The following is a 23,895-nucleotide window of genomic DNA, read 5'->3' on the forward strand; positions in this document are numbered from 1 at the left end:
AGAGAGAGAGAGAGAGAGAGAGAGAGAGAAAGAGAGAGAAAGTGTGCAAAGTGACCAGAGTCTCTTCCCAATGTCAGCTCTGTAACTGAGACAGATTGCAGTGGGAGGGACATGTCCCATTTCTGAGTGTGAGTAACACAGAAAGCAGATGACAGCATGATCTCAATTAAAGAGGCTGTCAGGGATAGAGCGACGGGCAGAGAGAGAGAGAAGGAGGCACAGAGCCAAAGATCCTGATGTAACACTGCACACTCAAACAAAAACAGTTGTTTCTGTTTTTTTGAAGAAACCTCAAACTGTTTGCCAGGATTTGCTTTATTTTGTTGACTCATTTGCAAGTCATTCTCTTCTGCTGGATATTTTGCTTACTCACTGTTGACAAGGAAATTTGTATTCTTCAATTCAGTTGAGTTTCATTTACACAGCACCAATATTTACAACAAAAGTCTTCTTCGTGCACTTTAACCCAACAATTCCGCAATTCCCACATTTGCAAACATGCACAGTAGGACAGTTCTTCTTGCTTGTTTCGTAGGGAAATGTACACTCTACCAATATTGTAGTTCCACTCTACAAAAGAGACTAACATTTAAACTCTTTCCAACTTAAATCTTGAAAGTAATTTCATACCTCTATACTGTTATAATATTCAGCATTTTGGATGCTGTTCTGTTTATATTCGACATGGAAGTTCGTAGCTGGCAAATTCAGTTCTTTTTAAGTGAATGCTAATTAGCTTCACTTGCTATCAATCGTGCTAGTTTAGTGACCTCGGCTCAATCCAATCAAGGCTGCTCTTGTTTCACTGTTAATGACATCAGTTGAGACTTTAATATTGGATTGTGCAATATTGGCTGCTTAAAAATAGTATGCATACAGACCAAAGTAGATGATATGAACTTAATGAGTAATGTTTGTGTTCTGTTGTTGGTGATTGTGCATGTGTATGTTTTGACGTGTGAACACATGTTGAAAGTATTGCCGAACCATGTTATTGATTTTAAGATGGGTTACATATATTTTTTATTTCCTCCCCATTTTTTTTTTTTATCATACTGTGTAACGCTACATTGTGCGGATTAGATTTTGTTTTCATATTTGATCATTAGAAAAAAGTAACTCTGTGAAGATGAGTTTACACTTTAAACGTTGATAGAGAAAACTCACATTTAAGAACTACTGTACAGTTTCAGTCCAGAATATCTCCAACAGTCTCCACATTGCGTGTGCATGTTTCTGAGTTCATGACATTTTGTATCACTGGCACCAGTGTGTCCCTGCAGCACCGGCCGAGTGATTACGCTGCTCCCACTTGGAACATCCACCCTGCAGCTGGCTAAAATGCTCAACCGCCACCCACACGAATCGCAAACGACCCAATCAGATAATCCAACTCCACCTGGCTGTCCAAACGACCGGCTGAGCTGCCGGGATGCTTATTAGCCATTGATTACAGCTGGCCCAGATTGCCTATCATAGCTTTAGAAAGGGCTTCAAGCACCCATGTGCTGTGAGTCCATACTGGGTCAAATGGATAATATTGCAGATAGCAGTGTGCATGATTGATCGTAAGATAGCGAGCTGGTGCCGGCAGCTGTTTGGCTCGGCAGCAGGCCACCAGTGGAGGATGACACTGACTGGATTCATTACGAAACAAAATGGGAGCGATTGAGCATTGTTTGCTTTTGTAATGGGGATTAATGATGATGATGAACTCAGCGAGCTTTACGAGTCTGTCAAGTCTGCACACAGCAGACTTACGTACAATATAGTCACATGACCTCACAAATTGGTGGAGAGGAGCCACCTATTGATAACAAGAGCCATTCCTGTATTCGTTAGAAGGCAAGAAACCAAAGAATAAGTGTTAGATTGTAAACCTGCTGAGGATCTTGCTAGAAGAACATGAAGTCAATCAACCACCTCTACAAACTGATGGTAGTATCATGTAACATATTCTTCTTTACATTGTTGTATCGCTCATGCTTTTCTGTAAGGAGATAAACAAATGACGAAGTCAAGCAAACTTTCCTTCCAACCACCTTCTAACTTTGCACTGTTTAATACATAGATAATGTAATATTTGCAGATATCTTCCGCTGCCCGCTTCAGACGAGTCTGACCTTTGAAATGAATATATCTTCTTATCATGAACACACTTTTGGTAGATTTGTTTGCTGCCACGCAGAATACCAACAGCCTGCGCTCCCTTTGGCTGAATTTATTTGCGGTGGCATTTTGATGTGGCCTGCTCCCCGCCGGGAGCTGCTCATCAGGGCCGGCTCATCATCCACAGGGGAAGAGAGAGCTATAACCCCCGAACGGAGGATAAAAAGTCTGCTCTCCCTCCCACCTGTGGTCAGCATTCCTCACCTAATCCACAAACCTGTCTGGAGTTACCTAATGAAAAATTTACAGTGTGAAATTTAGTGTCTGTCTGTGTGTAAACACACGGTTCAGCCTGACACCATCAGCTCTTCTATTTGCCCTTCAAAAACAACCCTGTTATGCACCCAGATCTACTCTAACAAAAAGATGTTGATACCGTTTTTGGAGTCTGTGTTGTTGCTGTGACATTAGAGATATTTCATCTTCAAAGTTTCCCCTGAGGTTTCTGTTGATCAACTCTCTTAAACTTTAAGATGTGATCCTACACTGCTTGATCAGTCAAACTGTGTCACACTAGCTGGATCTGGGTTATGAGAAAAGGCCAACATACAGTCAGCGGATGTGACCTGTTACATCCTCCATGCGGGGATCCGACGGTGATTCAACACACATATAAGCACACTGAACATCATCCTCACACCAGTTGGCAGTTTGGTTTATGAGTCAGGGTCAAAAGCAGCAGGTAAACTTCCCGTCACGTGTGTGTGGGGGGCAACGGGGCTGCCAGGAAATGACATGTCTAGTTAGTGATGCTGCCAGGTTGTTCTCAGCGCACGCTCGCACGCACACGCGCGCACGCACACACACACACACACACACACACACACATACACACACACACTCACAAAAAAAACACCGTTCAGTTTGTTTATACATGTACCTTTGACACTGTGATATTTCTATTCCTGTAGCCTATGTTTCCAGACTTCAGTTCCTATTTTGTGAACCTTCATCATTTTTAAGAGACAGGATTTTTTTTTTTTTACTTTGAGTCCACAGTCCCTTAACTTCAGAAAAAAATGTGAAAGATGAGAACTAAAATATTTTCTGTTATTTCTGTGTTTATTATCACTGGAAGTTATAGTAGTTATAATTAGAAATTTTCTCCCCCACAACTTTTTGTCATTATTTGTCAATTACTGCAATTTCACTGCAAAAATGTCACACAAAACTCCACAAATTTCATTGCAATTGTTCATAATAGCGTCTGCCAAATCAAGGATTTTTAATTACAACAATCACAAAAAAATGGACTGACTGGCTGCTAACGTTTAGCAGGTTTAAAGGTTTCCGTCTTCCCCATAAGCATGTTAGCGGTGCTAACACTGGCTACTTAGCACAAAATACAAAGTAGAGCAGAGGGGAATGTCATTATTTTTGCAGGTATTTATACAGATTATTATACAAAGATGGATAGCTAGAAATTGCCCCTGAAGTGTGTGGCCTTCTGCACATGTGCATTAATGCTTCACCTATAACCGTGTACCTCGGTCAATGTAGTATTCACCTCTCTAGAACTCCCTGCTATATTAAATTGCACCACTTTAGCTTCAATGCTAACATTACAAGAGGAATGTTTCAGAGACTCAATTGTTTTTATTGTTTTTGTATCTGGCCAATATTTTGGTCTGGTCTCAACATGAGGCGAGTTTGTTATTGTACCCTCATTTTTAGCAATGGTCAGCAACAATTTACTGCACATACATAGGTAAGTGCAGTTCAGGTCAAAGTTCAATAAATTTAAACTTTAAGTGCACCTCACTCTGTTCCTCCTGCAGACACCCAGTCGTCACAAACACACCACGCACACAATAATGCACAATAATTCATGCGATTATCAGAAGATTATATGCTGGGATGATGACAGTAAAATAACTAAAGCTGTTCTGACAGAAAATACTGTAGTCATGTAGGATCTTATTACTCATATTCAGAAGCCGATAATTCATTCAGAGCCTTGAAGTGAATTAAAATAGCCACGAAAACGCAGGACCGTTAGAGCTGTCATGGATTAGCAGCCTTATGTCACTTTAATGTCTGAGCTGCAGGTGAACTCTTTATAAGAACTAGTTCTAATGAGGTTGAGTTATTTGGTGTTAACAAGCAGAGCAAGCCCACCTCCCTTCCTCTAAATGCTCCCAGAAGTGTTTCCAGTTGCACCACATTAAAGTTGGTAACATTCTTGTATCTGCAGCAGAGTAAAACTTAACACAAAACCCTCTGACTCCCCACTGTTCCCAGTTCACTCATTTTTATTAGCGAGGAACATTTCCCTTAATGACCTCAATCTGAACGGCCTTCTGTCTTCAGTTAATATCAGTTAACATCTGCAGCATAGCATCCTCTTAAAGTGTTTCTTAACTGTTGGAGTAAATTTGCCTTTGAGAGCCCAGGGCTTTTTTTTGCTTACAATTAACATTTTTAAAGGCCTCTAATGTCATAACACTTTTGTTTTAATATGATCGTTCATCTGAGAAGCATCTGCAAGATAATGGCTTTCCCATGGCATATATTCAGCTCATTATTATTCTTGACCCAGGGCTAATTTAGTCCATCACATTTTTAATTTTTTTTCTACATTTACATTTTAGAGTCTTGGCTAACACTTGTATCTGGAGCTGTACCACTTGAGCAGGCTTCAATTTCAAGATCACCAACTTTAGCAGCAATAGCTACAATATATTTGAAAAGTATGAATGTAATTCAACACATATTATTCATAAACCTCCATAGACTTACACTGAACATTTGCCTCTCAGGAAAAAGAGCAACTTTAGAAAGACTTAAAAATATATATCTGCATTGAAGCTGCTATAATCAATATTTCTTGTAATAACAACAGGCCAAATGGCTGTATGAGCATTTTAGCATCTTTCAGCAAAATTGTTTGTGAAACTATGGCCGTCAGTGTTATTATTTGGTTCACTTTCAGCAGGATGGAGGAGTTCAGCCGAGCACCAAATGGCCAACAGAAGATATTTATCTATCTGGTGAACATAATAAAACATTTAGCTAATACGTTTAGGGAAGACGTACAGTAAATTACTCCTCAGGAGTTGGTGGAGACCAAAGCCGAAGTAAAAGAGACTTTTCCTGAAATGTAGAGTCACCAATAAACGGACAAAGAAAAAGGGACAAAGTGGTGGGACAGAAAGTTTTGTGTTGGTCATTCTCTCTGGCTCCCCTCTTTTCTGTCAGCGTCAAAACTGAACATTTCTGTATGAAGTGAGTAAGATGTCATTTTACCCTATTTTGATTTCATTTTTAATTGTATTCATTTTCATTTAGAGGATTTTAACAATGCAGCTTTTCAAAAGTGGAGCAGACAGAGCTTGGGATCTAAACTGATGCAGACTGTCAGTGTGGGCACTGTTGTTAAAAACGACTACTTCTTGTACTTTTTCTTTTCCCTCCCTTGAGCTGAACTGACAAAAACTTTCCATCTGCGGAGTCTTGTACTGCTTCACGCTTTATGACCTGAGCGAGTCTGGGCTAACAATTCAGACACGTTTGAAAAAAATCATATAGGGTCCCGACTGGGTCCTGAGCCCGGACGACAATCAGGAGGGTCTAGGTGTTCACTCTTCAACCCGTTCGGACTCCAGGCTAATCTGTGCCGACAGCTGGGTTACCGCAGTCCCACTTCGAATAATAATAAAACTCATCCAATGTGAGATAGCTTTAAATTCATCTGCTACCTGTGACCACTCTGGGATAACCCACTTCTGCAGGCTACAGTCTGCTTTAAAATGGTCCTGTGTGACATGGGGCTTTGCCCAGAGCCAAGAACCGAATTATAGTGCTTGAAGAAAACTGACGTGAGAGCCGCTTCAGGGAGCTATAATCAATCATAATTGCTCAAAGTAGGGTGCTGAGTGCACTGCTCACCTTCCCGCTGTGGCAGTCCCCTCACTGCTGGACTTGATCCATTCAGCTTTTTCCCCACAGTATGCTGAGGTGGACGACAGGCGGGAACGACAGCCGTGATGCCAGAAGTGCTCAAGTATTTTCCCCTCAGCATTTGCTGTATTACAACATGTTGGCTGAAGTCTTACCATCATATTATTCACACAAGGCCCGGATGATTCCTGGGTCTTCGGTTACAGCGGACTCCTAAAATCTCCACCACACACACATTAACATTTGAAGAGGATGGTGCAGATATCAGTAGACCTTGCCTGGTAAATTATAGATCAGCTGGCAAACACAGCACTCTCTTTCACTGAGCTCGAGCATTTCGTGCTTCTTCACCACAACATTTTTTTTAAATGACTCTGACAATGAATAATGTATTGGTGGCAGTCATTTACACTCTTCATTTTTCTTTTCTTGATACAAAACACATGCACTGGTGCTGCTTCCAATATTAGTGGATCGGATCATTATGAGTTGTATAAACAACAATCATCAAAATGGTAATAATAATAATCAATTTGGTGAAGATGTTTTGCCATCTGTCATCCTAAATATTATTTCCATTAAGAGTTAATTTGACATTTTATGAAAGAATTTGCATATTCACTTGAAGATACCACTCTGGGCATTTATTGTAAATGTGAAACTACTGCCAGCAGCTGGTTGGTTTCACTTAGCATATAGACTGGAAACAAGGGGAACCAGTTTGCTTGCATATGTTCAGAGGTGACAAAATCCATCAGCCAGAACCTCTACAGCTCATTCATTACCATAATATATGTTGTTTGTTTATGCACTCAATCATGTCCCATTGCTTAATCCGTGCTGGATTGTGGTGGCGGCTAGCTGTGATTATAGTCTGGAAACCCTGTTCGTATGAAGGTTTGCTCAGCCACTCTGAAGGGCGGACCAATCAGTGACCAGTGGGTGTGGCCAACTGTGATGACTTTGAGGTCAAGCATTTAGTCTGAATATAGTTTCAACAACAGCAGGGGTTGTAGAACATGCGACGCAGAACATATGTCATAAGGTGGTCAAAGCCGATTGGTTAAAGGATGCTCCAATAGTTCTAAAATTAACCCGACGTCTACGCCTAGTACGATGCAATGACTAGAAACAATCCTCAATGAAGTGTACCCAGACCCATTTATTCACACAATGAATGTGGGTCGGATGATATGGTTACGTGGCAGCAGGCAAAGCAACGTCTTGTAGCTCCTCCGGGGCGATCCCAAAGGATTCCCACAGAAGTGCTCAGGAACCTTTATCCTTATCCACGATCTCCAGTTCTTTCAGTCCCTGCCCAAAACCTGTGATGATAGGTAAGGATTGGAACATCGAGAAGAGTGGACTGAGCCTGAAGGCAAAGCTCTTTGGGACGATAAAACACCCACATGCCTGATGCCTCTCCAATCCACGTCATCCCACACAGACACTTAATGTGCCAACCAGGACGCTCCATACGAGTGTAAAAATGACATATTGTGTCTAATATTTTTTATGTTGGACTGTTTCCTCGCCTTGTACAGTAACTCCCCCTGTTTCCAGTTTCTATGGTAAGCTAAGCTAACCTGGTGCTGGCTCTCGGTTAATTTTAACTTTACAGACACAAGATTTCCCTCATCTTTCTCTTTTAGCAAGAAAGCCAATTTTCCAAATATTCCCCCAAATGTCTGTCATGTCAGAAAAAGAAGTAGTCAGTACAAAAGCCATATGTCTTTCCTCCGCACAACCTACATATTTGTACATCTTGCCATTAATTGCAGGAGATAGGAAGTGGCCATTGCCTTCTATAGTGTTGAGCTTTCCCTCCAAGTTTCTCCCACTGACGTTATTAACAGCTCTGTTATGGCATCAGTCTGACTTATTCCCACAAGCACAAGATTGAAAAAAGGAACTGTTGGCCACACTGAGCCAGAGAGAGAGAGAGAGTTTGCCAACAGCACCAATCGACCTACTTCCGATTTTGCGGTGAAGATCAGTTTCAGGTTTTTGGCCAGTGGGTGGCTGCATGGTATGAATGTTTACCTCGTACAGGAAGGGTGGAAACATTTTTTGGTGCAGAGCAGAAACTCTGGGTTTCAGAGCCTCTGCAACCACAACCAATCACAAAGGAAAATCTCCCAAAGCCATTTGTGTGTGTGTGTTGTGTTTGTGTGTGTGTGTGTAATGAGTTACTCTCCAATGCTCTGACTTTGAAGCTTACAGTTTCTAGTCTTATCAGATCTATGGGGAGGTACTGCACAACCAATTTTGACATTGCGGTAGTCATCTTGATTGCCCATCTTTTAATCAGATCAAATTCATTTTTTACCCCAAAAATATGGGTTTGAACTAAGTGGAAGCATTTAGAGGGTTTATCTTCTATATTATGTGAATCCTTTTCTATCGCATTCTTATTTAATGTATCAGCACAGTTTCACCAGGAATTATGCCTTTTGTTACTCAAATTTACGCCCAATATCAATGTTCAGAGTCAAAGCCGGAAGTCGTTTGTCCCACAGCATTGTAACACGAGGTTTGTGTTCTGTTACACACAAACAGACCAACACCAAAGTTAAACCATAACTCTGTTCCTTCTCAAACCATAAAGTTTGTGGCCATTCTGACTATAGGTCATGCTTGTAGAGATTTGTCAAATGCCAATATATGTAAGGATAGGTTGCTTGTGCCTCCATTCATTGTTTTTCTTCCTCTATTTGATTTTACCCTCTCGATTTTGAGTGAAATGACTTATAGTCATTCCAATAGTAGTCAGCTGGATAACTAGCCATTTCCCTGAATTTCTTCAGACAATGAGAAGTAAACTGATTTTTTTCCTTGTTCGCTGCTTATCTAACATGCCTACACGCCCAGTGTACAACATGTTACTGGCATGTAGCTAGTTTAGTAAGCTGGTAAGTTACACTGGCTGTTCATACAGTATGACAATAAGGTTTTGGATGAGAAAAGAAAGCCCTTTAAAAATGTTTTGCTGTATAACTGAAACCCTATCTTTTTCTAGCCTTACCTGTATCTCAATATCAACATTATCATACTGCAGTAGGAATCCACAGAAAAGAAACCAATGAACAATAGTTTGTGTTAGAATTTCAGATCGTATGTTAGAGTGTACCTTAGTGAGATGACGTTATGGACGTACTGGACCATTGGTTCCCTTTGACTCCTGTTTTACATTTGCTTATCGATTGAAATACATTTTTAAAAGTGCATTTTCAGTTATTATAGCAGACATAATTACAGCCTCAAGAAATACTTTCAGGCATTCCAGTTTAGGAATACTGAGTAAATATGATGGTGGATGGCACATCCTATGAATCTATGCTTAATAGATTAAAAGGAAGCTTGAAAGATGGAATATCACCTTGAGATCACTTTGGACTGAAGCACCAACTGTAAGCCTGTTCGATTTCAAAAACAGCTGAAGCTCTTTTAATGGAAAAATCAATAAAGAATAAAGGAAAAAAATATGGACCACACTCAAACTACATTCCCAGCCTCTAAACATGCAGTCCAATTGTAGTAGATATTGCAGTATGTCCCACGCTATGCTTTGATTTTCACAGCCCTCTTCCACACCTTCTTTTTTCTGTCTCTCTTTTTTTATTGGGGTTTTTACTTTTATCAGGGAAAACACTGCCAAGATTTTAAAGCCAACCAATCCACTGCCATCCCGACGCATGCTCGCCCAGTTTAGTGCCAAATCAATTGACCACCCTGCTGAATGAACAGCTTCATCTCATTCATACATCCACATCTCTTCTCAATAACTGTCTCATCAGGTTTTGGAGTCTGGTGGTGAAGCATGCCGCACACGCTTGTTACCTGCATATTTCTCTCTCAATACAGATTACAGGAGCCCTATCGTTTCTGGCTGCTGTGAAGCTGAATGCACGACTAAGCTTATTATGTAAATATCCAGTCTGTTTCGGCGACGGCAATGTGTGGGCTGTAATCGGGTTATTTTTTATCCCAAGCCGACCCATTTCTGCTCTTTGCCTGTGTGTCCAAAGTTTAAACGAGCTAGTGCCCAGCACCGATGAAGCTACCTGGCAGCGACTCTGGCGTCACGACTGGGTTAATGGAGATCAGCTCTCTGCCTCATGTATAAACTTCCTAGAAGGAGGTGCAATGACATCACTGATGGGCTCTGATCGGAGCCAGGGACCCAGATGTGTTGATTTCCTGTGTCATTTGGTCTTGAGAGCTGAGCCAAGCCATGATTCAAATTGGCAAAAATTAAAGGTTCAGCGAGCTTGCAGTACCATATTCTACAATGACATCATGTGTAGGAATGCATACATGTGAAAGCTGCAGTGGGATTTATTTTCTTTTTTTAAATGTAGACCTGCATAAGGCTGTCTTTGAAATGTGTACGGAGTAAAGTACAAGTTGGGAAAGAATGAGACAAAACTTTCCATCTTTTATTGAACTGAATGACTAAATGTGCATTGGCGGCCTTGAAATCCAAAAAAATCCTCTAAATCCTAAATAAGGGAAAACTGCAGAGCTATTGACACACGTGGAGTAAAATAGAGTTTGAGCAGAAACTGTTTGAAATTAGAAGATAACCAAGAACCCCTTTTAATATAAGATACTTGAGGTACTATTTTTAAATGATAAGAAATGGTCGCATTAAATAAACAAAAAGTGATGCTGGCAAACACAAACTGTGCATGGTTTGGAAGAGTTTCCGTGTAAAAGAAAAAAGGGAGAAAAACAACCCAAAAGGATTTTGGGTTGAGACCCAACTAAAATGGTCCAACTGTGAAAAAGACTCTTTTTGGAATAGAGCAGTTATTTCAACTGGAGAGGTTTTTCCTTTTCATTGGCTTCAGCTGGCCGTACGATAACACAGCAATCAATCCGAGACCTTGTTGAAAGGGCGGCTCCTCGCTGTGCTTCCAAGCCGACCCTGGAGCTTCATCTGGGGAGAGAGAACGTGATCCCGTCATGATCCCACCCAACCTCAGGAAGCACATTCAAAATTTAACAGATTATGATGTGACGCGCTCCTCCCAAAGAAGTGAAGGAAATGCCTGCTCCAAATTAGATTTTGTTGATAAATTGTGGTACATTTTAAATTGTATTGCTTGAGCCAAAGCAGAACTGCACATTACTTATCCCCAGAACAAATGTACTGTAGGTTTTCACTTAGAAACTCTTTATTTAAATTACCAACCAGCTAGTGATACACTGCAGAACACTGGCCCCCTTGATCATATCGTTTTATTTTTATTTTATTCCTTTGCTCGTAGAGAAAAGAAGGCAGACGGGGGGGCTTTGGTTTCATGCTGCCAGGAGATCCAGGAGGTCTGACTGGGAGCAGATGCAGCAGTTATGAGACAGAATCCTGTTTGCAACGGGAGGCTTTAAGGATCCTGGCAAAGCTCTGCGCTGGTGGGAGGACCAGTTGGAAAGGGCCAGAACCTTTCAAAAAGGGTATTCAGGATTATCAAGAGAGAGGAAATCATTAAGGAGACGAGAGGAAGGGAGACGGTGAGTGCGACAGAATTAGGGAAGGAGAGAGGAAGTCAGGATGAGAAAATGATTCTTCCAGCCAACAAACTTCGAAATGAGCACAAGGAGAACAACGAGACGATGTCAGGCCTTTAACTCTGGCAAAACTATTTTAAATTTGTATCATGGCAAAGAGCAAATAAAATTAATTGAATCCCACAAATAAAGAGAAGGGAAACAACTTAAATGTCACAACTCTGCAGTTCTTTTCAGCTGTGTCTATGCAATTTATTCAGCTACAAATTACACATAATCACTGAGAAGCACACTGGTTTTCTTCTGTGGTACAAATGAGTCTAACTTATAAACTGTGATAATAAAGAAAGAAATGCATTCACACCACCTAAACCAATTGTTTGCTCCTAACCGACTAGTTTCTGAGGGAGTTAAACAAAGTAGAATGACTGGAGTTCATTCAAGATCAACATGAAGAGTTGTTTTTGTACCATGAACTATACCAACTTCAATAGTTCTGGGTGTAAAATCACCTGGGCTCATATTAGCGATTAGCATCTTAATCATTTTTCACAACCCTGGATTTTAATAATGGGTGAATACTTTTGGAAAGAAACAGTTTCGGAAGAAACAACTGTGACCAGCTCCGAGTTCACAAGTTGTGTATTTGCGGACGTTTATGGAAATTGCGGGTGGCCATGTTCATTTTTCATTGGCTGTTAAGATAATATACTGTAATTTTAGTCACATAGAGTATTACTCCATAATTCAATCATTCATTGAGGAAAATGTTGACGTTCCAACATCTTGTCCCTTCTCGTTGTGCCTTTGCATTCACATTACCCGCATGCTGGCTTGCTGCATTTTTTTGCCTCTGTGCCTTTGAGACGCTGTCCATTTTGCTGTTGCCTATCAGCAGCGTTCTCTCGATTTAACCACCAGACTGTATATAAAAGTGGACGTAGCTTTCGGGTCTGAAAAACAAGGCCGATGAGGAAGTGCTTTTTAAGCTGCAGTACCACCGAGTGTCACTAGAGGTTGGCTCCAAAAAAGCGTTTTGTGTCAGCTGCAGCACAACTTTACCTCTAAACTGCAATTTCACTTGTTTTCATCAAGTTGCATCTTTTTAATTGCGCAAGCTATCATGATATTGTGGAAATTAGTTTTCTAACCCCTGCTGCTCAGTTATTAAACAGGAAACCTGCCTACATATTAGCACTCACTATTCTGAGTGGCAGGAGGACATAACCATCATCTCCCTGGTAAGAAAATGAGAGCTTGTCACATTAATTTGAAATGCTCTCCTGGGAACTCTGAGGGTGATTTTAATGTCTATATCCTTATCACTGATGAGGTAAATCAACCATTTCTGTCCTCCCTTATTGCCCTCAATTCTAAACAGGGGGCTCGGCTATGCAAAAGGTAAATCAACAATTCATAAGACTGCGGTCCACCCAGTGAGATCTAATGGCTGTGTGGATCAGCAGACCACCGAGCGACCCGTGATGAGTTGTGTCACGTATCAACCGAGCATGATTGCCACCTCCTGTGTCTCGATACTATAAACTATCAAGTATGCTACCGTTATGAAATGCGGTTGGTAAGGTGTTTTTTTTTTCAAGATTCAGTGTGACAGTATGTCCTGCAGAGCCTCGACTCGACTCATGTGGGTCATACAGGGGTCAAACAGATAACTGTGGCAAACAGTTTAATTCCTGACTGCAGTGGTGCCTGTGATTTTGTAAAACTTTAAATGGAGTTTTCCATTTAGTGTGGTCGGTGAGAGTTCCTCAGAGGAGGACGGCGGGGTGTGTGTGCAAATTGAAACCTCATTAATGGGCTAATGGTGCGGCTCACCTAACTTTGCTGTAGCACACACACGCACACACACTGACACACACACACACTCGCTTGTTCCTCATCCCTTGGTGTTAGTCTAAGTGGAAAATCATTGATCTGGTTCATTAGGTCTGACCCTTCTTTATTATCTGGGAAGACTAAAGAAAGGCCTTTTCATCAGACACTCTTTGTGTATTACGAGGGAGCCGCAGCCAACGTATAGGTCTTTATGAGGCAGTAATGCTATTTTTACTATTAATATGTGACACACAAAATTATAATAGGCTATTATCCTTTATGAATATAAAGAAGATTAGACCTTGATAAAAGGTTTCCTTGTAAAAGTGGGACTTTAAAACCTTCAGCCACTCCAATGTCTCTGTACAGGAACAACAATAACAGTCCGGGCGGTGTCATAATTTTTTAACTGGAAGTAACACTGACACAGAAGAGGTTTCTCAGCGGGATTACTCATCCACATTGAGGGTGGTGGTTACCGGAATTGAGCACTGAGCCTATCATCGCCCTCTATTGGCATTGAAGGGTTCATAACATAAATACAGTAAATAAATCCGCCACACAGACACAGAAACACGGTGACACATGTAGTTTTCTACAAACAGATAGAAATCCTAAAAAAAAAAATATCCACATCTAAATCTACTTGTAAAGTAGGGAGAAATAAAAAGCCAATATCATGAAATAATGTAAACCTTTACACATAAAATAATTTATCCATCTCCAGAAATGTATGTCGTAAAATGCCAGCATCAGTCACATTCTGCATATATTTGTAAAGCCTGGTAAAGAAGTTGTCTTTGTTAGTATCGTAAACCGACACTATTGTTGTCATGTGAACAAATGTGCTCCTTAGTCCACATATGGAAAGGCTACGTGAGTGTTTATTTTCATTAAAAAAAAAAATGAAATAAACCAGAGAGTGTGAGTGAAAAAAGAGCGACTAAGTTTATGACAAAACACGTCAAATTGAACTACCGGGATGAGAACTGTTTTTTTTTTTGTGTGTGTTTTTTTTTTATATAGGAGAATTTGGATGAGGAGTGGGATGGGGGTGCTCGTGCCAGTGCGCACATGCGCATTCGGTGGGAAACACGGTTGAAAACGGGCAGCTATGCCGCGCGGTGCAGAAAACGGGCTGGACGCGTCGGCTTGGAGCAACGGCCGGAGTACCGAAGTACTGACCCGGGAGAGTGCGGGACCGGGACGCTGCTGACAGGCTGTAACGACGATTGTTTTTCCCACCGGGGGGGACAACCTCCTCCTGAAGAAAACCGCGTGCGAAAGCAGCGGCGCGGGCGCTCGACGAATCCGCTCCGTCTCCCATTTCTCCTGTCCTCTCCGCTGCAAGAGAGACACCAGCAATGTTGCTGCTAAATGTCTAGGATTTATTCCCGCTGTCCGTTTGTTTGTATCGACTGTAAATAGAGCAGAGTACAGACAGTAAGCCACCGCAGCGGGGTTCACTATGGTTTTACTGGCGCTCCGCAGTGGGAGATGTCTTAATAGCTGCTGTATGGGGACGTTATGCTTGCAGTTGTTGCTGTGGATTTTATGTGCCGTGAATGGAGAGGAGCAGCAGTTCAGTGTCGAGGTAAGAACAGGACCGATATATGTTGACATGACAGTGTTTCTGTATAAAAAACAACAAAACAACAACGAGCCTCCCCTGCTGTTAAATTGCATTATGTGTGTCTTCACGCAAAAGTACGAGAGGCGCACTGGAGCTCATGTTCCCTCAGTGTTGATGTTTCAGCAACAACAACAGGGTCTTTGTGAGATGCCTAGCTGGGTTGTTTCTTCCCCACTTTTTTCTCTCCACTTTGAGACATTTTTTTTTTTTTGTTGAAGGAATAAAATGAACATTTTGAATGGGAATGGTGCTAATGTAGTTGAAAAGCCCCCAATTGTCTCCCATACTGTTGTTTGTTTATGTTCTCAAAGTGGGGAAACGGTTTAGTTGGGATGCCAGCAAAATGAGGGGCACCTACATTTCAGTGTAATTTAATAGAAAGAGTGAAGGGTGAGAAAAACGTATCCCATTTTTGTCCACTCCTACCTTTCCACGCAAACACTGCATCCCCCTGGTGATTTAATATTAAGTCAGCACCAGCAGAAATCTCAGAAGTCGATGGGGCAGATACTGAGCGAAGCTACTTGTGGTAAAATAACATTCAAATACTATCACTTGTCACTGTAACAAAAGCAGCCCATGCTACAAGGCTTAACTCTGCGTCCCAGGGGGGGGGGGGGGGGGGGGGGGGGGGGGGGGGGGTGTCAGAGACAACAATGTGGGCAGCGAGATGAGATTTTAACTGAGCAAAGAAGGCTTCTTTACAAAGGCGGCTTATATTCTGATCTGATCTCCAAATTCAATGGATTGTTAAAAGTCTTCAGGCTACAAGTGTTACGCCAATGCACTCTCAATCAGCCTTTATTCTTTTCCTTCCAGACTGTGCGGGACCACCACAGGCGTCCCCCCCCCCCCCCACACACACACCCCTTTAGAAAAGAGCAGATTTGGGGTTTTATCAAGAGCACATCTGTCTATTTGACATCCCCAGTTAAAAAAAAAAAGAAAAAAGAAAGTGTTACACTGTGTCCCGCAACCCCGAGCCATCTCTCGCTCTCGGCTGTGCACACGCACATAGAGACACCACACAGGATCACCCTGGCATGTGTACTGACAGTCATTCAAGCCCCACGTATCCACACGGTTTTGCAAGCCTGGCCTGCCGTGCTGTTCCCCTCGTTGAAAAGGCAGAAAGGCAGCAGATTTAGTCCAGATGCTACAGGTTATTCTGTTAAAATGCTCAAGCTCACATGACAGACGGAGGATGTTAGTTAGGAGGATGTCAAGAGATTTGTTTGTAGCTTTCAGTAGAAGCCAATTCTGGATCCAGTTACTTGACCGTTGTGCCTACATGACCAAAAACAGCTTTATCTTTGTGCCCGACTGCTGTTTGAATCCATTCCTTTCTCCCACATCGTCCGCCTCCTCTTGAATGTTATTATCCTCCCCCAGCCTTTGCATCTCTTATTTCTTTGTCCACTGTATTGTGAATATGGCCATGGCACTCTCACCTGTTCATTAGAAATCTCCCAGCTGTAGTAAGGCAGCCTGTAACCAAAGACGGTTGGACTTTTAAATGTGCGAGATGTGTGCATGGAGCTATTTCTACATGTGTAGGAGCGAGAGGATGACAAGATGCCGTGAATATATGTTGCTGGCAGCCTCCTGCTATGTCTGTCGTGTTGACGACACTGCTGAGCTCACACCAGCACATTATCCTGCCTGGAAGATGTAGTACTGTAATAAATGTGGTTACAGAAGATAGATAGATAGTTACTTCATTAATCCCACAAGGGGACATTTTTTTCGCTAGTAGTTCCAAATCTCTGTGTTTTCCTGAGGTGACAGCATGTGTGTGGGTTTACAAAGCTTCCACATGTGGATTCACAGCCAGTGAGAAAAAGTAGCTGGAACATGAGACATTTACGGCCCCTTATTTAACTGTCGGCACTGTAATGAAGCGAGAGTTTTACTAGCATTTACACCCTTTTGTCAACAACTGTTGAGGTGGCCTTGAGCACACTTTGAGGCTTTAAACTGACTAGATGTTCCAGCGCAGATGTCTGATGTTACAGGGAAAAGAAAAGAAAAGAAAAGAAAGCCCACACATCTGACTAAATATGAGTTATACGGTACAAAAAAAATACAATCTAACTTGACCTCGGGGGGTATTTGAAGCCTGAAATATGTTGTACAGCAAGAGCAATGTCAACAGCACTGCCTTGCATTCGTCCCACTTCAGTCCGGTAGAATTAGGCTGCAGTCAGACAGCAGTGAATGACGTCCGTCTGCACGTCTGCAGCCTTATAAACACTCTGTTTTGGAAAGCCTGTGGAGACTCAACTGGTTTCACTGGAGCCACTTAGTGCACTTGTTATGACTGTGCGTATGTATGTGTCTGCCTCTCCACACCACCGCCACAGGTTACAGAGGGTAATAATGAAGACAGAGATGAGTGTTTCCTTCCAAATAACAGGTGTGGTGTGTGCGGTGGGAGGTCATCCTGAACCTGCCCTGTAATTGCCGGTCGGACTGCAACCTCCGAGAAAAAAACTTTACCCTTTCGCATGGCAGCAGCTTTACTGCCGACTTCCTGGATTTGACTTCATGGCTGAACTAACTTTAATACCGCTGCTCCCCAATCGCTTTCCTTTCTCCGCGCTTTGGATTATTTTTTTTTTTTACTTTTACAGAAAGCGCAGCCTGTCACTGGTTGATAAAACAGTAATTAATACCAACACCTCACTTCAACACTATAGATCCTCCGCTCTGTGCTTACTGCTGAAATATTTCCCAAAGCTCTTTAGCTTTTGTTTATCCGATTGTCTTCCCCCGAAGAAGTAATTTTTTCCGGAAATTAGACAATGTTATTAACAAAGGCTCAGCCACCAGTTGATTTTATTTATCTACTCGTGCGGTTTTTTTTTTTCTCTTCTGTTTCAATCCGTATAGATTTTATGTGAAAAAGCTAACAATTTTGTGTGACAGCCAGCCGGTAAAGTCCTCTCTGGTGCTTAGGTGGGCAGCCCAGCTATCTTGAGTTATTTTTATCATTAGCTTTTATATAACGCAGAGTAATTAAAAGAGAGATAATGGAGGTTTAATCTCTTTTTCCTGTCCGCGTCTGACAGTGTCAGACAGTTGGGGGGAAATTTCCCTTGATATTGCATAAGAGTTGTCCCCACTCAAACTCATCCTGAACTGCGTTTAGCCCTGCTCACGTTTTTTTTTTTTTCTTTTCTAAAGGCTTTCAGTTCAAAGTACAGCATCATATTTAGCACTTTTAAAGGACAAGTGCACCTAAAAGTGTCGCCCCTGTCGTACGTGTACGTTTGATGACTCCTGGTTTGAACGTTAAAACAGGAATCGGTTCATCTTCAATCCTTTTGTTTCCATCCGAGTCCAAAAATTGTCGAGTTATGTAAAATCCTCATTGTATCACTCACAGCTATTTCTGTGCTCCGCGGTCTGCCTTCTCTCCACTCTGCTGGGAGTTCAGATATTGTGGTTCATTTTTTTTCTTCTTCTCTCGCTGCAGTAGCTTTCTCTAGGAACACAACAACAACAACAACAACAACAACAAGAACGTGGAAGTGCCAAAAGCCTCATGAGCATCTCGCTGCCTTGGTTACACTCGCTGCTTCACCGAGAGGCATCAGGTGCAGTGCTGCTATCTGAGTCACATTAAGTGTTTGAATCATGCCACTATGCTCACCAGAGACAAAGTGAAGTTGCTTAGTCAGAGATAATCTGCTGCAGAACAAAGGGAGCGCAAAGTTGTACTCCTGTCTCTTAACACATCCTGATGGATGATGCAGACGGATGAATGACTGAATTGATAAAAGGCGGTTTGGCGAGACGCAGCCGAATGCCGCTTCTAATTGTCAACTCCACCGAGGATTTGATCTGCTCCCTGTGTTTGTCTCTCTGTCTGTCAGTGAGTTATCTCCGAAATCTGGGAGCTGATTTCCATGAAATGTCCTCGACAGATTGAACCTTAGTCCCAAAACATTTGATCAGACGCCGCAGTCATTTAGGACGGTGGTAAATCATTGACTTTGAGCCATAACTATGATACAGACACGGATGGAGATTTAGGATACTGAATTTACAAGCAGCCTAAATCTATGGAACATTAAAAGCATTGGTAGATTTTATTTGGAAATTCATACGCGTGACTGCATTAAATACTTTTTAGTGATGGATTACAAAACTGTAGTTAGCACTAGCTGTGACAGATTATTGTAAGAGCTGCCTGCTCGTCATGATCGGGGTTTTGCCCTCTAATGGACTGAATTGTTGACTGATTTTCGAAATGATCAGGTCAGATCAGATCAGATCCAGTATCGGGTGGACTGGTGGTGTCCTACTGTGGATGTTATTTTTGACTTTTGTTAGTTTATGTATTTGCTTTTTTCGCAGAGAGTCAGATCTCAGCGTTGATTGGCTATCACTCATGACAAGACACGACAGAGTGGAGACTACAGACTGAGAAAGACGCTGCATCACAGCCAAAGCAGCGCATTTTTAATTCATTCATTTTATCGGCGGTTGAACACAAAAAAATACAGATAATCTGAAAAATGCTAAATATCGGCTCGGATAATCGGTCGACCCCGAGTTAAATGTGGACCTCAGCTTAGTTGAGCACTGCAACTGAAAACGAGGTGGTTCGAAGCTCTGAAATGAACTTACCAGCCTCAATAAAAGTCATTAACTAACACTTATATTGTTCGGTTCAATCATACGCAAACTGAACTGTAGTGAAGTGAAGTGCGGTTATGTGGAGGAAGTATTTCTCAGCCGGCCGCAGTGAATCATAATCCGTCAGTTGTACATTTGCGTTTGGCAATAAAATACAAAATTTTAATTAGTGACCTTTTGAAAGCGCATGTAGACATTTTTTGTAACCTTTGTATCGAGCGAGACTCATAATATCTCCCTGTTTTCAGTGTTTACACTAAACTAAAATAATCTGTGGTTCTAGCTACGCCTGATGGCAAATATTTGAGCTGGCTCCAACCGACTTCTAGTTTCATCTTTAATGTACAAACGTAAAAGTGGTATCAAACTTTTCATCTAACTTTGGGCTAGAAGTCGTATAGCCCCTATTTACCTCGGGGATTATTGCTGTGGTGGCTACCCAGTAGATAACAGCTGAAAGAAAACAAACTTATTTTACACGTGTGAGGAGTTTGATTGAAGTACGACAGTGAAACGATGTGTAATATTGTCTCAAATATGAGTTTCACATTTGAGACAATATTTCCCACATTAAATATACTTTACTGTATATTGATAGAAGAGCAGTATTCTCATTGATGTCACACTTCTATTAGTCACCGGTGTAACCGGTGGAGCTGTTCGCAGCACTCTGCTAACGCCGAGCTCACTGTGTCCACTGCAAACTACTTAATGCTGTTGTCACTATGTGAGCAATGGCAGAGCTTCATCCACCTCTCGGCTCCAGTTACTGGTTGGCATGCTCGGCCCTGAGTGGCATCTGAATAATGGAAAGCAACTGGTGCGTGTGCGTGTGCGTGTGCGTGTGCGTGTGTGTGTATGTGTGTGTGTGTGTCTGTGTGTACCTTCACTGCCCTCAGCTTTGCCGTCAGCAACCAGGTCACAGGACTAAAGGAGAGACTTGATTTCAGGCTTGAATACGGCTGCACACAATAGAAGAAAATGATCTTGGTTGCTATTTTTGGTGATAAGCGCTCGCTGGCACGCAGTTGTTGCGCCGCATTTCCCAGAAAATGTTTGGCAGTCAAACAGCGCACCTTATACTTTGTTGTGTTTCCCCTTGAAATTTCTCTTAATGAACTTCGAATGTTCCTTTACTTCCCAGCGCCATGGTGGTTATCAGCATTGATATTAACTACCTAACTACTCCACACGATTCTCCAAAATAGCCCCAAATTCAAAATGCATCACTTCCTTCCTTTCGCAGCCGAAGCTTTTCTTGTTTTTTTTTCCACGAGCAGCAGATGTAAAAACGACAGTTATAATTGCCTTTGTGTCCCATCGGTCGGTGGATGTGATTGGGCTTGTATTTGCATGAAAATAAAGCCCGTTCTTCCTTTATTTCCTGAACAGTCTACGCCCTTATCTTTACCAAAGTAGATGTTAAATTGTTGCCTTTGTTTCCCTGCAGCCACATCTCCCTCCTACATACAGTACAGTAACACTCTGTATGGACGAGCTTACCTCCTGTGTCTGAGCGCATGCAGGCGTATTTATGAGTGTATTTATATTGGTGTCCTTCGCCCTCGTTTCTCACTGAGCAATCGTATGGATTGCAAACGCACAAACACACACAGACACACACACACACACACACACACACACACACACACACGCACGCACGCACGCACGCACACACACACACACACACACAGAGAGCATTCCTGACGTCATTTGGCTTCGGTGAGAGAGCAGATTTAAGAGCCACTGGGGTGTCTGTGTCAGTCTGTTCACCCAATCCTGGAGAAATACAACAACACCTGCACAGACCTAAATGATTCACAGTCGCAGACTTTCCTCCGCAGCCACTTTGTTGTTGTTATGTATTGTTCTAAATCTCTCTGTGTGTCAGCAGACAGTCTCCGTCTTTCTAAGACGTATCTTTGGTCACAGCTTACTGAGTTGTTAAATCTTTAATGTGACTGACAAAGGCAACATTAGATGGTGCCAGTGGGGCATCACGTGTAAAGCTGTCAATTAAGCTTTTGACAGAAATGCTCAGGGACGTGTGTGTGTGTGTGTGTGTGTGTGTGTGTGTGTGTGTGTGTGTGTGTGTGTGTGTGTGTGTGTGTGTGTGTGTACATTGCTACATTGCACACTTTTTTGTGAATCACGACAACTGTTGCAGTTGGTTTCTGCGCGCAGCCGCTAATATAATTACCTTCCTGCATGTTTGAATAAGTGATTGCTCGACGCTTCATCCCCAAATTAGCACAAGTTAAAACCTGAATATCAAACAGCCTCATGGAGGATTTTGTCTTTTAGGATAGATATTATTCAGCAGCTGCTGTCAGATTCCATAATCTAGACATTACTTGTTATCATTCTCCATCATCTTAAGTCATTAAAATCCTTTGACAAACCCGCTAAAGATCATCCAGTCAAAAGCCACTGTTCTGATCAGTATGTACGATCAGACTGTGACATTTTTGGGTGACATTTTTGTGACATTTCGTCCTAATGGGGCGACTGAGATGGTGGACATGACATGCATAAAGCGTGCGTGTGTGTGTGTGTGTGTGTGTGTGTGTGTGTGTGTGTGTGTGTGTGCGCGCGTGCGTGTGTGCGTGTGTGCGTGCGTGTGTGTGTATAGGCACTAGGGGGCTAAAGATGAAGCAGTGCCCCTGTTCAGCCTCTGCTATAATCACATTGCGTCGGGGTCAGGAGGTGCAGCTGATCGTTCTGGTATCATCAGAAGTCTCGTTGGCTCCTTCTCTAATTAGAATTTCACATTTTGGATTCCAGTGCAGCAGTTTGAATTATGCGTGCATGTGTGTGGGTTTGTGGTTATTGGTGTGGGCAGGAGAGGCTGCGGTTGCCTTGACGACCCTGGCACACTTGCCAGTGGTTTGGCATGTAGTCGATGAATAATTCAAGAGGGGAGGAGAGGGGAGGGCAGAGGAGGGGAGGGCAGGGGAGGGAGGGAGGGAGGGGGTCAGAGGCAGAAGGCTTTCCACAAGTCACCTGTGCTCAGAGCTCCGGTCGCTCCGAGCTGCTGGACTGATCCACGTCTCACCATCACCGCCTGCCAGCTGACGTTTTACAGTCCGGGAAGATGAATGCAGAGTTACACAGCAAACCCACTGGACGTTTTGATGTTAATGTCTCTGCTTTGCTGCACATTTACAAATGTATGACGGGGCTGGATGTGCCTACCGGTAACACTTAGAAACACAGGTACAGTTTCTCTCAACAGTCTGCATGTATCTCGCAGCTGGGTTCATTCAAATAAGTGCTTTCTTCTAGAGCTGCTTTGTAAAGTTTGTAATAATTGGTAGACCTGTTATTTGTGGTATAAAAATGACTTGGGGCAAGGTCTCCCTTTGCTGATTTTCCATCCTGGCAGGGAGCTAATTGTATTCTGTCAGCATCCCCGTGTGTAAATCATTCACTGATAAGATGGGCAGAATTAAAAGTAGAAGGGCTTTAAGTGTGTGCGTCAGTGACTGACAGGCACTGGCTTAGAGCAGAAGAACTTGTTGGCATCTTGCAGCCTACAGGCAGTATTTCTGTCCTGCCAACACTTTACCTGACAGGCTAAGTACCGCTCTGCTAACTGTAGCTCTGTTGATGTTTGGGGAACGGTACATTAGACCGCTGCCATCACACCTGCGACAGATGGATCTCCTGAATTATGAGTGAACGACTAAAAAGACGAGATTTAAAACAGACTTTAAAACGCCATATAAGTGAAACACTGTATGTCATTATGCAGTGTTTGTACATAAAGTCTTATAAAGGAGCTGCAGCAGTACGGGTGTTCAGCCCGCGCTGTTCCATTCTGCCTGTAAACCTTCTCTAAACTCTCTGCTCTCACAGGCTTAATTCAGAGATTTGGTAACGGCCAGAGCTTCATTACCTCCGTTGTTACGGTTACCGGACTTGGGAGTGAGTGACAGAAGATTTTGCAAAACACTTGACAATAATACACGGTTCATGGTTTCAGAACGTTGTTTGGAAAAGTTATCGAAGCCCGTGACATGTTGCAAGTGGGCAATTTTCGAACACAAACCACCATAGTTAGTATTTTTCTGCTTATTATAAGAAATACCAACTCTTCTGAACTGTTCCAACAAAAGACAGGAGGAATTCGCAAAACAGGGAAAATCTCGTGTCTCAAGTTCACAGCATAAATTTGCAAATTCCCCCAATCAGCATTTCCA

The 23,895-nt window shown here is 42.4% G+C and overlaps 1 protein-coding gene across 2 annotated transcripts in view; it reads left to right on the forward strand.

Moving 5' to 3' along the window:
- Window positions 1-14,495: 14,495 nt before the first annotated feature.
- Window positions 14,496-23,895, forward strand: part of LOC138199375 (matrix metalloproteinase-16-like) — a 75,849-nt gene continuing 66,449 nt past the window's right edge. For both annotated transcript variants that reach the window (XM_069151425.1, XM_069151426.1), the window contains exon 1: window positions 14,496-15,010. In XM_069151425.1, coding sequence (XP_069007526.1) covers window positions 14,885-15,010 — 126 coding nt within the window. In that variant the 5' untranslated portion in view covers window positions 14,496-14,884. The remainder of the gene's footprint in view (window positions 15,011-23,895) is intronic.

The sequence above is a fragment of the Embiotoca jacksoni genome, unplaced genomic scaffold (assembly GCF_022577435.1).
Source record: "Embiotoca jacksoni isolate LCO1_2020_lvr unplaced genomic scaffold, fEmbJac1.0.p SCAF_17, whole genome shotgun sequence".
In the NCBI taxonomy this organism is placed as follows: domain Eukaryota; kingdom Metazoa; phylum Chordata; class Actinopteri; family Embiotocidae; genus Embiotoca; species Embiotoca jacksoni.